The sequence below is a fragment of the Rhopalosiphum maidis genome, chromosome 2 (genome assembly GCF_003676215.2).
Source record: "Rhopalosiphum maidis isolate BTI-1 chromosome 2, ASM367621v3, whole genome shotgun sequence".
Lineage (NCBI taxonomy): Eukaryota > Metazoa > Arthropoda > Insecta > Hemiptera > Aphididae > Rhopalosiphum > Rhopalosiphum maidis.
This window is the reverse complement of record NC_040878.1, coordinates 52,753,744-52,768,747: the sequence shown is the minus strand read 5'-3', so window position 1 is coordinate 52,768,747 and position 15,004 is coordinate 52,753,744. Positions and strand designations below refer to the sequence as shown.

The window sequence follows — 15,004 nt, the reverse complement described above, 5'->3', positions numbered from 1 at the left end:
TACCAACAAAAATTAAAAATAATAAGTTTAGATATTACTTATTAACAATATGATATATATATATATATATATATATATATAGATAAAAAATTAATTTAACCCTTGAAAATGTTATAAACATGCATAGATTTATTCAGAAAAACTTAGAATAGAGTAAACACACCCATTAAATTATTTATACATAATAGGTATTAATCATTTTATAACCCGTGAAACTAAGAAAATGTAGATATACCTAAAAAAATCAAAAAATCTTAAATAACAATAACCAATAATAGAAGTATTGCCCAAAACTACAAAAGAAAAACTGTATTATACCTTGTATAATACCTCATATTTGCATCTGATAGTATTGTATACATGTAGATATGTTCCAAAACACAAAGGGACAAAAATAAACTATTCACCTTCAAGAGAAAAATGTTATAAACAACTCTCAGACCTGTTTGAAAACAAAATGAGGAACATGAAAAGTGAAAAACCACGATATAGAAAGGTTAAAATATAATAAGCTAAATAACCTGTTTTTTTAAAAGCAAAATGATTGATGTGGACTGGCTATGTTTAGTGAATTGGTGAAAATTTTAAATAAATTATCTTTATCAAAAACTTAACAAAAAAGCAACTAATGGGAAGACCTTTCAAGCAATAATTAGATAGAATGAAGAAAGATATTTCATAAATCATATATATGTTCAGTGATTGAACAACAAAATGGACAGAATGGATGGAAGTTTGGTAGAAGTGTGCAAAAGGTCTTAACAGTTTGTATAATACATAAAGAATTCAAGTAAAATACGTTAATTTCTTTTTGATTTTCTATTAACAATATAGTAATATTGGAAGAACTTTTATCGTATACATTTCTCTCTAAACACCAATTGAAACTGTTTATTTTTAACAGGATTTTTAACTGAACTATATGTTTTAATTGTATGAAGACACAAAACAACATTATGACATCATTATCATTTGATATTTTATAGACTTATATTTGTAATTTAATTTAATATTTAATCTAAGTTAATTTAATCAGTATTGTCATAATTTTTAACTGTACATTATTCAATAATTTATCATAGTTACATGCACAAGTCATTTATAACATACTAATTCATATACAATTCTAATATCTATTATTGATATATTTTTATATTTTTAAATAAATATAAATATATTATATAATTAATCATTAGGTCACCAATGATAATTATAAGTTTATATTATATTAACTTTTTATGAATAAAAACCTGTTTCTCTACCTACATAATTATAATAATATTAAATCATAGACACAGATAAATATAGTTTATAATATGTCTGTAATCATAGATATTTTGATTAATTTAACGCTTGGACCAATAGTTAGGCATATTAATATTCGTTGATTACACTCAGATACCACAACTGTTTTAATCAGTCAATAAAATTTGTATGGCAATTATTTTGTAAACAATTAACAGTATGACTTATAAAGCGGCCAACTAATTGAAAAGAGAAAGAGCAAAATAAAGTTAATCAAATAAAAATTAAAACAACATAAACACGAATCAGGGAAGGAATCAATTACTTATCCTAGTTTTACCGCCCTTTGAAGACCGTCGCCATGGGTGTAGTTTTTCTTTCTATCACACATTAAATTCGAGGGTTTTGTTAAGTACTTACGTGAACGGTTGTGTCCCCTAAGCTCAAACAACGAAGAACTCAACTAGTAACCGCGGACCCCAACGACGGGCTGCTTTGCATGGTTTATGATAAAAGACAAGAGTACAACGACATCGTAGACGGCGAAACGACAAACGAAACAATAACGAATGCGTTCGCGAACAATAAAGACGACTGATAACGATAATCGCAACGGATTTAATTCAGACGACGAACGACACTGTCGACGGCTAAATACTAATGAATCATTTCCCGAGAGCCGATAGTCAATGCTGTTGGTGACTCTCCAACTCTGGGGGGGCCGTCCACAGATGAGTAATCAGTAGATTAACTTGTGGTCGGTCGGTGGAAGAGAGGTTCAAGACTGCAAGAGTGCAAAAATTAACAAACGGGAGCGCGAAAACAAAATAAACAAAATATCGTACTGGTCACGGGGGGTTCGCAGCTGTTTCAAAGGCTGGGCTGCTATTATCACACACTGATAACGGTTATTTCGCAGTGTCGCCGAGAAAAAAGAAATACATTATCCGCTAAATATTATATCTTTGTAATATTATTATTTAACTCGATCTTACAAGTAAATAGTTATAGTTATAATAGTTATATAGCTATAGTTCATACTTCGTGTTATTAGTTTATTACTAAAAATTACTAAAAAATATTGTGCATGGCAGGTATATGGTGCACTGGTTCTGAGTTTCTGACGACTGACATTCAATTGCATATTATGTAGAATGTATATATTATCTACAGCCTATCAACAACTGTTTTGAAACTAGAAATTCTAGAAATAGTTAATGTTTTATAAAAAAAAAAATACTATAAATAACACTCAGTGATGAATATTACTGACGTTTGACATTGCCTTTAAAAACATAGAAGTTGCCTATCCAATATTGTAAGTTTCTTATTATTATGATGTATGCTACATTGCTACTCCATATAATATTAAATCAAAATAATGATCAACCACACTTTTTTGATATTTATTTTACTACCTTCGCTAATAACACAGCTATAATTTTTTACAACCATACTAATCAATGCAAGTGTTCAATATATATATAGGTAAAAGATCGGGTTACTACACCATCTATCAATGCTCCAAAACTGGTTCCAACTTTTGAGAATAAAGATATATTTAGGTATATGTAACCAAATATTTACATTAAACTCTATTAAAACTTAAAAGTCATACACTATTTATCAAACTTTAGGATAAAGTTAAAAATTCAAAAATAAATATTCTTTAATCATGTCATCAATAAATGTATGCATTATCACAGATATGCCTTATACGTAATAGCAATAATTCTTTATACGAAATAAAATTACAAATACTTTCTAAACTAGCTTCTCAATATAAAAAAAAAAAATCCTTGCAGCCACAACAAATCACCCAAATACATCAATCCTGGCTACTTCTAATCAGTAAGTGACTTCTAATTATAAAGTATCTAACCCAAACAATCCCTTACATATTCTCCTAATAAGTTAAAACGCAACTCATCAACAAAACTTTTAAATATATGAAAAGAATAAAATCATTAGTACCTAATGAAATTTAAAATTGAAAGTAATATCACTGAATTATACTATTCACTCAAACCAACACTTCTACTAATTAACATAACTTTTACTTATTTCGTTGTACCCTTATGCAAATTGTAAATTTAGGTATATTCTTTAATAATCATAATAATTATTATAAATTATTCAGTAAATTATCACACTAATGTAATGTTTATTAATATAGATTACAATAATAATAATGTGTATCAATTCATTTAAGTATTTTTTATACCTACTTATATTTTTGGTTGAATTTTTTTTAAGCTTATAAATTACCTACAGGCTATAACTAAAGAATATTTTTTTAAATAATTAGAACATTACAGTTATATTTAGTAAAAAATTTGGCATATAGAAATTAAAAAATAAAATATAAAATTGAGTGATATGATAATTATTTACAGGCAAAACAAAGTTTCGAACAAACATTGATATAGATACAAACTATGAATATTTTCGAATACAATTAAAATAAATGCATATTACAAACTTAACATGAACAAAATAATTAAAAAACATATTAATGATATTTAACAATTTAAATAAGATCAATTAAATTAAATAGATGGTAAAATTTCTTTCATAACTGTACACAGAGGAGCCTATCACCTATTCGGCTAGTTAAATTATAAAAAAAACTTTGAAATCGAGACTCATCCATCGGTAAAAAAAGTCTAACGGAAATAAAACTAAAAAAAATAAACTCACCCCAATATAATAGCCTATAGAAATAAAAGTTCACAGGAGTAACGTATAATTACGTATTTCACTGTAATAGCATGTAATATAATATTTCGTTGATTATACTGACTGCCTCCTCTAAATATGACTAGGCGCGGATACAAGGGGGGGCATGGAAGCGATGCCCCCCCCCAAAATCACGAAAAAAAAATCAATTTATGTACTTTATAAATTTGTCAAACAATGAAAAAAATTAAATTTTTCTATTGTTTAGGATCTTATATTTAGTTTTTATTTACATCAAATAATAATAAATACATTGTTTAGCAAATAGTTTTATTTATAATTCTGTAATTTCCAATTGTGTCGACTGACGACGCGATGGATGCGAACGAAGTATCAGCATTTTTTTTTCATAATCCTAAGTATATTTATGTGTTTAAGAAGATGGTATGATTTAAAATTAAATATATCTTGTTGTTGCATACATATTATAAATTATAATTTAGTAAAATTATTAAGTTCGTGACTCACGTTATATTGCCGTGCAAACCAATTTTTTTCATTATTATTTAACGCCTGTATCTCTTTGATTAATTAGTGATTAAGTGTGAGACCCACACCATATTATAAATAATAGATGTATTTTATTCAACTTTTTTCATATACATATTGTAATAATAATTTATTAATGCAGAGATAGTTGTATAAATAACATTTACAATGAAAATTTCTTCAAACAAACATTAAATATTTCGAATCAATAAATACAAATTTAACAAATGTCAAAAATTTTTCAAAAACAAAAAGAAAATTAGATTTTGCTTTATAATTATTGTTAGTTTTTTAATAGTTTTTACTAATTGTTCTTAAATAAAGAGTGTTCTTTTCAATGCACCTACGTAGTTTTTTTATTAATTTTTAATTGTAAGATAATTCCTTTAAAATTTAAAGAAATATTTATAGTAATAGCATTGATTATGTATATAATAAAATTAAAATAATAATTATATAATAATAAATATATATATTGTATATATAATCGATGGTAATAATTATAATATAATAATAGAATTATTGTACAATATATAATGGCCGAATTCCCCCCCCCCCCAATAATTACTATGAATCCGCGCCTGTGCATAACATGAACAATTTTGAACTTCAGATAAGTACCGTGGTGTCTGCCATACTACAAGCCTACAACTACCAAGTGCGTGGTAGTACCTACATATCTTTGAATATTGAAATACCTATTTCAATAGATATACTTTTCAATAAATTGCATTTCTATTACTTAACTAGTCAACTATTGATAAACATATTGACATTTTGATTTTTGACTGGTTCAAGCAAGTATAGTTTTACTTAATTTCACGAACAAAGATAGGTTCGTGCTTACTTTATACTATTTGATATATACATATAATATTTGAATAGTTTTAAATTTAACAAAGTTACTAAACAAAAACCACTGTATGTCTGCATAAACGCATAGTAGATATATCACGAATCTCTTTATTAAGCAGATAAAAAGATTATATTAAAAAATGGATTGATGTTAAATTTACTTACTAAAAACATTTTTATGAAAGTTTTTAAATGAAGTTACTATTAATAATACAAATTATTAATAATACTTATATTATAATTCAATATAATTTAAAAAAAAATTCTTTATGTATTATTTTATTCCACAATTTGACCTCTCGTTTTTTGTACCTATATAAATGTAATAATCATAATATTAATTACTATTAGCATTAAATTCAAAATTAACACATCCATAACAATAACTTATTCGGTTAAATTACAACACCTTTTATACACAATATAATAGATCAAACTCTCAGTTTTTCGTACTGGAAAATATTCTGTTTTAATTTCAAACACTAAATATTTACAAGCTAAATGCTAATATTATTTATATTATGTTTTTCTCCTTACACTTGGTATAGGCAATTCGTATATACGTATAGAATCGCCGTCTATTATATCCTAAAGGCAACTAAGGTTTCCTTAAGGTTAAGATCGTATAAACAACCAACACACCTAAATATACAGGTTTATGAGTGAGATAGTGTTTAATTTATAGTATTTATTAGTTATTATTGTCATTGTCAGTACTCAGTATTGTCACAATGTACAGAAGATACCTTCACTCAATATCGTGGTTAGGTAGCATTATCTATTGATTATATAATTTATATCATACTAGTTTTAGTAGTTTTAACAAGCGTTATAACTTATATATATTTTATATGTAGTTATACATATCAATATATAGGTAGGTAAACTCGTATACTTATATTAGCTAAAAAATTATGAAGTCCGTGTTACTAGGACTAGATTTTTTGGTGGTCCATTGGTTTATCAATTACCTGTTCTATTTTTTTTTTAATTTTTCGTTTTACGTCACAGAATTTTAATTTTAATGTACCTACATATTTGCATGTTATTTTTTACTAAAATTTACATTAGTAGTTTATCTTGTATTATTTATAAATAACATACGGAATCTTATTATGCCTACTTTTGCATATTTAACGGGTTAAAAAAATGATTATATAAATGATTTTACAAATTGGTTCTTTGTATTTTTTTCTTATTTTAATATTTTAATTAATTTTTTAGTCAGTCTGGTCTAATTGGTATTAAATATTTTCGTTTAAAATATGAATTTTAGTTTTATTTGGTATTATTAATTATGAAAATAAATATGTAATAAATAATGATTGTAGGTAATATTAAAATTAAGATCTAAATTTTCAAGTGTTTTTTTTGCATGTTTTAATAATTTTATGATTTTAAATTATAATTGTAGACTTCATGCTATATATTATAAATAGCATTATTTTTTAACTATTATGAGTTTAAAAGTATCAATCTTTAGACAATTGTTTTGACTTTACTATTTCGATATTTATGCGATAAAATTTATGAAAATATGAGTGGATTCAATATGCATGTTACGAGTTCCTTAGATAATTAAATAAACTTTTTCGTGTTTCACTTCAACATATTAATATATTATTAAGATTTAAAAATATAAAAATCTGATTTTCAAATTATTCAATTTAGACCTTTATTGGAGAAAATATTTTTTTATGACTTATTAGTTATTACTTTATTAGTCAATAAATATATATATATTCGGGATGCTACATAGTATTTGGGACGTTTAAGTTTAACGTAACACGATTATTATTTTTTAATTGTTATACTTTAATTTTAACAATGTACCTATAGGCAATAATCATAAGTAGGTATCGACTATAAGTTAAGAATCCGAAATGATTTAACACATGGTAGGTATACACGGTGTGACAGAAAATTTATGATGGATGTTCTGTAAACCATAAAATTGTGTAACTCACATAGGCGTAACTATGGGGGGACTTAGAGGGAGCTTAGCCCCCAATATTAATTTTAGTCCCCCCTAGTCCCACACTCTCGCCAAGACGCCAACAGTAGTAACATTTTTAAACTTTAATATAAAATGTCGTTTTATTTTTTTTATTAATATCTTGGAAAAATTTTTTTTTTTTTTGTTACTTAATTATATTATTGTATGTAATGACCCTGTCTGTGTAACTGTGTTAGACGTATCATTATTTGTAGTTTATTGTTTATATCAGTAGCGCAACCAGGATTTTTTCAAGGGGTGTATCCGCCAGTAGCGTGTACAGTAGTTCCCCAATACATTTCTAAATTTGTTAGTTTACTATGGACAAAAGTTACGGTTCAAGGGGTTGTCCAGACACTCAAAACACCCCCTTTGGTTGCGCCACTGGTTTATATACAAAATGCTACACTTAGCGGCTAGTGCTTTCAATTCCAACGAGTTCTGCATCTTGTAAAAGAACATTCTCAGCAATGCGTCGAATAAACATTTACATAAGGTCAACCATATTACCAAATCGATTTTCAAAGTTATCTAAAGAGATTTGTCAAAGTTTTTAACAAAGAAGACATTTAAAATAAATTTGCCAATACTGAGCGGAGACTTATGCTATAAATTGTAATAGTTATGTATAAAAATCCTTTAACTATCATAGTTTCACTTATATTTTAAGAAAAATTAACTTGTATCCAAAATAATACTTATTATGTAAATATGTTAATATTTTAATGTTTAACCTTAATACCACTTTGTTTATTATTTGTTTTAATAATAATAATATAACAATACTATAATGATAAAATATCAATTTACATTCATAATCAATTAATGTAACGTGTTGAGAGGTGTGGGGGCAGAGCCCTCACTTAATTTACTTATTATAAAAATTCTATGACTGAAGCCCCCCTAACTTTAAGGTCTAGTTACACCTATATAGTAACTTGTTAGTCGTTAGGCATACATCAGACATCTTTTCATTTGTTTATTTGCATTTAAAAATAATTTGGTTACCTTTTGTATTATCAAATTGTATATATACATATAAGATAATAATTGTAATTAACTATAGAGCGTTTTGACAGATACAGCATTATTGATATTAATTTACCTACATAATTTGTAAGAAATACACAATATACCTGAACATATATTGAAATAGGTAATTTATAAAAAAGCTATAATAGCAATAAGGCAATAAAAAATGGAATAAATACCTTTCAGTTTCAATTAGCAAATGATACCTAATAATGTATAAAAAATAGGGTTGTTATAATAATATGGTATCCGGTATACCGCAAATGGATAAATAAAAAATAATTTCATAATATTTATCATTCTACAAAAAACAAATAAAAATTTAAATTTTAAATTACAAGTACAAATTTAATGTTAATTAATTGTAGGTATTTAAATTATTACAATAAAATATACAATAATTTATACAATACAATTTTTTTGAAAATTTAATTGTTAATAGATAACGCTAATATAAACATTTGATGGGAATTTCAAGTATTTACAATAATTTATTTTTGAATTACAGTAAAATAAAAAAATCGATTTTGTCAAAAACTGATTATGCTTAAAATTTCCCATTTTCCGTCACTTTTTTTTTAGGGTTTTTCCTAACATTTTTGAAAATTACTGGAAATTTTTTACTTTTGTCCCCCCAAAGTACCAACTAAATAAATTTTCCTTTTAAAAGAAGGTCTGAAGTCAAAAATCAAAGCATTATTTCTACTTCAAAACGTGATGACAGACAAAAAAATAAAACACATCATTGTACAATCAATAGATTCCTCTTTTTGTTCAGAATCTAAAATTGTGATTGATCTACCACTACATATAATATTTTAGTCAACATATTGAGGGAATGCCCACAAATTCCATTAATTCTGTGATTACTTGCTTAGAAATTGTAGTATCACACAATAAGTGACGTACTGAGCGTCTGACCATACTCTTACGAAATGTCAAAGTATTGTTATCGAAAGTAATAAAGATAAAATATTACCCAGGGAAAAGTCGTACCGATTAAAGATGGTCTAAAGTCCGTGTAAAAACCCACCGACGTAGTTTATCTGCGGTCCTATATGGTTATATGACAGCCAAAAAAGCATGTTAGAAAAAGTATTGGAGAAAACAAGAACTTTTAACCAGATGGGAAAACCTAAATTTAAAAAGAAAAGATATAATTGAGTTCAATCAATATATGCATAAATCAGAGAAGAAACCCTTATTTTTGAATCCTGTGGGGTAGGTCTAGTCATTGGTGTATCTAGGGAGACTTAGCCCCCTCAAATTAAGATTTAACAATAATTTTAACTTAAGATAATGACTAGTGAGATATACCCTATGCAATTTGAGAATTATTCAAAAATAAATTGTATGAATATTAAAGTTTATTTTGCAATATTTAAATTAATTATATTTTAATCTAATAAATATCATGTAGGTATGTGGGGATCACCGTCCGATATTTTAGTTTTGCTTATTTTGATAGTTTCAAGCTCAAAATTGTACATCACCTAGACATTTTACTTTGATTATACATAATTACACAAAGGATATAAAATTATATACCTTTTAATAAAACATATTATAGAGCGGAATTTGTCTATTAGACATTATTGCATTTGGACTATTATTTAATTTTTCAAATAAACGAGTTACATCCTATATATTAATATCAAATAATACATTTTTTTTTAAAATAGATACAAAGTATGAGATAATAGAATAAATATGATATTCACACTATAAGTACATAAAAGATGCACATTTAATGAAAACCAAAACCCAAAATTAATAATATTATCACCTTTTATTTAAGATTCATCATTTGATAATTAAAATCATATTCACTATTTTATTAATTTCTATTGTCTAAATATGTATAATATTTTTCTAAGACTAAATCTTGTGGTAGTATTAACTACAACAGATTATAATAATCTTTCTGGACCAACTTGATATGTTTTAGTCCTTATCTATAACTCAAACTATAATTCGGTTACAAATTTTAAAATATTTGTTTTTATTTTAATGCATAGAGTGAATACATTTATGAATGATTACACACTTAATAATAAAAGGATCATAGTTAATTCATTAAATACTGTATTAGCATACAGTTAGATAGATAAAATACCAAATAATAAAAACACCAATTTTTTTTTTTTTTTTTTTTATTCACATTTTGAAATAGAATAAATTCATAACTTTAGTTATCCTAGAAATTCCTGAAAAAGAACAATAACAGATAATTCAGTTAGTTTTTATTCAAATAAGCTAAAGAATATTTACTTACTTAGCTACAATCCCGTGTTCTTTTGCTAACCTCGTTATGCAGTCATCTGACTCTCCCTAAAAAAATTTATTTATTTTATTACTAAATTAGGTTAGGTAAAAATGTACTACAAATAGAATAACTAAGTTTAATTGAAGCACGTGTGACTGACTGTTTACATACATTTAAGAATGTACCTTACAGACTCAAAACATAAAAAATTTGAAATTTCTACAAAGCTAGTTTTAATATATTAGACATGTAAGTACATACAATTATACATATGCCTATGCTATCATTAGTTAATTTTTTCATTATATAAATTTAGAAAAAAATTTTACGTAATAAAAAATTGTACTCATTTGGTAACATATGTGCAATGACATTGACAAACATTACATGTTTATTATTTTCTAACACTAGCAGAATTCTCATTGATTCAAAGAATAAAGAGAATGGATGAAAATACATGTAAGCAAATGACACAAATATGTATCATATATAGCAAAAGCATTAAAATATAAAACATACATTCACAGTACAACTGGTGAAAAAAATGTATATTATAGCAGGAATTTTTTCTTTTGATGTTTGTCACATAACGATGTGAAAACAACAACTATGGTCTGTGTGACAATATAAATTAAAAATATACTTTAATGCATTTTAATTATAGTTATCTTTAATCATTATTAAAAATCATATTGAAACTTGATAAAAACAATAATAATTAGATAATCTTGTTTTACAAAATTAATTAGTCAATATGACAGTAATATTATGTGTAATGATAGACTTAAGGTTTAGTTAATACATTTAGTAATAAATCCCTAATCATATTTAATAAATTAAGCTGATATATATCAGCTGACCAAAAGGTACCCAGTCTTAAATACTTAGGTATGAAAATATATTTGATATAATATATTAATTAAGTTGCTTAGACAATAGCACAAACTAACATGTTAAGTCTACAATACAACTAATAAAGTATTTAATTTAATGTCAAGTATGTAAATTTCTTAACTAACCAACCAAATACAAAATTGTATAATACATAAATGTACTAGTTAACACATGTACTGCCTTCATCAAAAAATGAATCAAATATATTTTTTTGATATACTAACCATACGACGAATAGCTCCACTAATGGTCAAGATTTTGTGATTTCCAGTAATGCGACCAGTGGACGAGTCAATTTCGGCTAAATTGATCTGAATGGAAGCGTGATCTTTAGCGGGAATGATACGGTTGCTGGCAGAGCTATTAAAAAATTACAAAATGTCAAAAAATATGAACACTGAAAAATGCCATGTGGCTCGAGACATTGTAGATGTCATACTTAAAAACAAATTTGCCATCATTTGAAAAACGCTTACCATTTCCTTGGGCAGTACAAGTCAACAAATTCTCCAGCGTCGTTTTGCATTTTGAATTTTGTAAGTATATGAATTCACAATTCAAAAATCCTAAATCGAAAGAAATCTATAAAGATTTTACAAAAGTAAATACGCTAAAGAAAATCAAGAACCCGAGAATGATATGGTATACATAACCTTAAATTTCTCGTAGACAATTGTAGTGTCTTTGGTGATAAATAATGTGTTGAGTGTGGATTGCGGAAATTGCTCGCACACACACGTCGCGTCGCTTATTCCATGAAATATTCATAAATTTCAAATACTTATCCCGGGTTCATATTACTAAAAAATATTCCACAATAATGATGAAATTTAATTTATAAGTTAATTATTTTCTTTAGACATAACTGATGATAAACATTCTTATTCCTTTTTACAAGAAAATATTATTAAATATGAATCATAATTTATTATTTGATTAATGTATAAAACGTTCATGTAATATGTAATACAGAATTGAATTTGTTTTGCATGTTTCGTCTATATATTATATAGACTCGAATATTTAATAAATTAATTAATGTGTATAAACAGCGAGTATTTCTGAGTGAATGAGGTCAATAATATAAGCGTACTCACAGTGGAAACCCAATTATTGTAGGTATCTATATACTTTTTACGTATTCTGAAGATATCAATCAATTATTCCTCGTCGTTTATTAAGTATAAGAATTGATCTCTATATATTTATTTTATAATATATTATTATGACTACATTTTGTAAATTTGTCAAAAGTAAGTATGTTTTGGATATTTTTATTACTAGGGCAGAGGACTTGTAGCTCTAAAAAAGCTCTAAATATGCAAGCACTTATGCACTTAAAAACCCCACAATATGCATTTAAAATATGCACTTAAAATATTTTTTAGCGAATTTATTTAAAATTATTAATAAAATAAGTAGCATGTAAAACAATTCAAAAAATTATATAATTTAAATATAATGTATACCATAGCCAAATAAACAAAATACATTTTTCTTATTTTTATATTTCTTCTTCTGGCACTAAAAAAAAAAATAATAAATAAATCCGCATTGAATAAAAGCCCGTATAGTGCGCACACGGCTCACTGTGTTGATGATGTAGATATGGACTGGTGTATGGCGTTAGATTGTTATTTATCTATTAATAAAATTAATTTCAGCAAATTAATATTATTGGGTTATCGGCGATCCTCTGCAAACACTTTTAAGAAAAAACGTGTCACGTGTGTCCATGGATAGTCAAAACCATATTATACGACAAAAATTAAAAATAAATAAATTGTTATCCAAACATTTTGACTGTATTGTTTAAAATAAAAATAATGTCAGTTTGGAAAAAATTGATTTTAGTTAAATATGTCTCAAAAAATATAAAATTGCGTATAAAAATGTAAAATATGCTTTAAAAACAAAAATTACTCAAAATATGCATTTATATGCAAAATAAAATTTCAAAACTAGCTGGGTGAAAGCATGGATCGTATTTGTTTCGTACTCTGCTATTTTTGTGACCGTGCAAAACAAATATGCAAATGCTATAAGTCCTCTGCCCTACTTATTACTAATACATCTACGAGTATAATAATAGGTATTAATACTAATATAGCTAGGTTATGTGTTTAGTAAAGTAAAAATGTATAATATTGGATAAAAGAAACATAAAATGTTCTATAAATTTTTAAAAAGAAAATATTCTAATTATATTTTGTTTAAAATATATAGAGATAAAATATTATCTATTTTAACAGTCAGCGTTAAAGCTTGGCGTTTATCGGTCTATTGTTATAGTCGTTTTTTTTATTTTTAACATTTCGGCTGGAGAGACGGAGGAAGAAAGTTTATACTAATTCACTACCCTATGAACAACCTTGTTAGTAAATGAAGAAAAAAATTGAGGTCCCAGAGGAAAATTGTGGCCGAGGCCTTTTATATGCCAGTCCAACACTGTACTTATAACGTTAAGGTCGGAAGGAAATAAAATCCATTGTTAATTATTTAATATAGTTTCTCGTCAATGTGTAGGTATACTGTATGTCTGTATATAGTATAAATCGAATACGTTTTTAAAACTATAATTTTTCCACGTGTGTTTATTTTATTGCCTACTCCCATTTTAAACGCGGCTCACGCGTGATTTCTGATTCAGATTATTATTGATTATAAATACTAGTATTGCCAACTATATGTCTATATTGAAGGGTACTTGGCTATATTAAGATATTCTACACTTCTACAATACATACTAATTTAATAAATTATATTTGTTACCACTAGTTGACTAATAGCTAATACCATGATGTTGAAAATATTAAGAAAATTATTTTCATTATTTAATCAATTATGATTTTTAATTAAAAATTAAAATAGTACCTACCAGAAATCCAATATAGGTAATAATAATTGAGTTATAAAAATATTAAGGATTATAATCTAATAATCCATGTAAATAATAATAAGTACATAATAATATTAAATAACACTAACTGTATTTTTTAAAGAATAAATAATATAATACAGTTTTTAATATTGCTTATATTTGCTATAAATAATTATACTATTATAGTGAATATATTAGTTTATTACTGGTTATTGGTTAGTCATTTAATATTCTTGTCAACTTTTTTTGTTGTTCTTACTTTTGTATTCATCTGCTATAACAGCAGGTGATCTACTACGGGATAGTGATTTACCAATTTAATATAAGTGATCTAGTATCTACCACACAATTCGAATAGATACATTTTTTTTTATTAGTTAATTTAAGATTCTAAAAATAAATCAAATCGTAAAATGACTGTTGCAGTGTCAGTTTTATTGTAATAGGTATTTGTATATATGACTTCACACTTCTTTTTTTTATACAATATGCTTTGTTTTAGACATTCGATAATATTAATTATTATGGCTAATGACTAATGACTTATGAGTATTATTGCAGTAGGCTCTCAATTCTAACAATGATAATATTAAGTTTAGGTATACTC

The 15,004-nt window shown here is 25.7% G+C and overlaps 1 protein-coding gene across 1 annotated transcript; it reads right to left on the bottom strand.

The window, feature by feature from the left end:
- Positions 1 to 10,476: 10,476 nt before the first annotated feature.
- LOC113552105 (40S ribosomal protein S21) lies at positions 10,477 to 12,167 on the bottom strand. The gene is made up of 4 exons (XM_026954800.1): positions 11,993 to 12,167; positions 11,741 to 11,876; positions 10,632 to 10,687; positions 10,477 to 10,563 (listed from the first exon to the last, which is right to left on the bottom strand). The coding sequence occupies exons 1-4, from the start codon at positions 12,040 to 12,042 to the stop codon at positions 10,554 to 10,556; spliced, it is 252 nt and encodes an 83-aa protein (XP_026810601.1). The 5' UTR covers positions 12,043 to 12,167; the 3' UTR covers positions 10,477 to 10,553.
- Between the last annotated feature and the right edge of the window lie 2,837 nt (positions 12,168 to 15,004).

What these genes read in the sequence shown, in the direction of transcription:
- LOC113552105 (XM_026954800.1), bottom strand. Translation starts at nt 12,042, where the DNA reads ATGCAAAACGACGCTGGAGAATTTGTTGACTTGTACTGCCCAAGGAAA. An exon ending in TTGTACTGCCCAAGGAAATG is followed by an intron (nt 11,877 to 11,992) that starts GTAAGCGTTTTT and finishes ATTTTTTAATAG; the next exon opens with CTCTGCCAGCAACCGTATCA. An exon ending in GTGGAGCTATTCGTCGTATG is followed by an intron (nt 10,688 to 11,740) that starts GTTAGTATATCA and finishes AAATTTTTTTAG; the next exon opens with GGAGAGTCAGATGACTGCAT.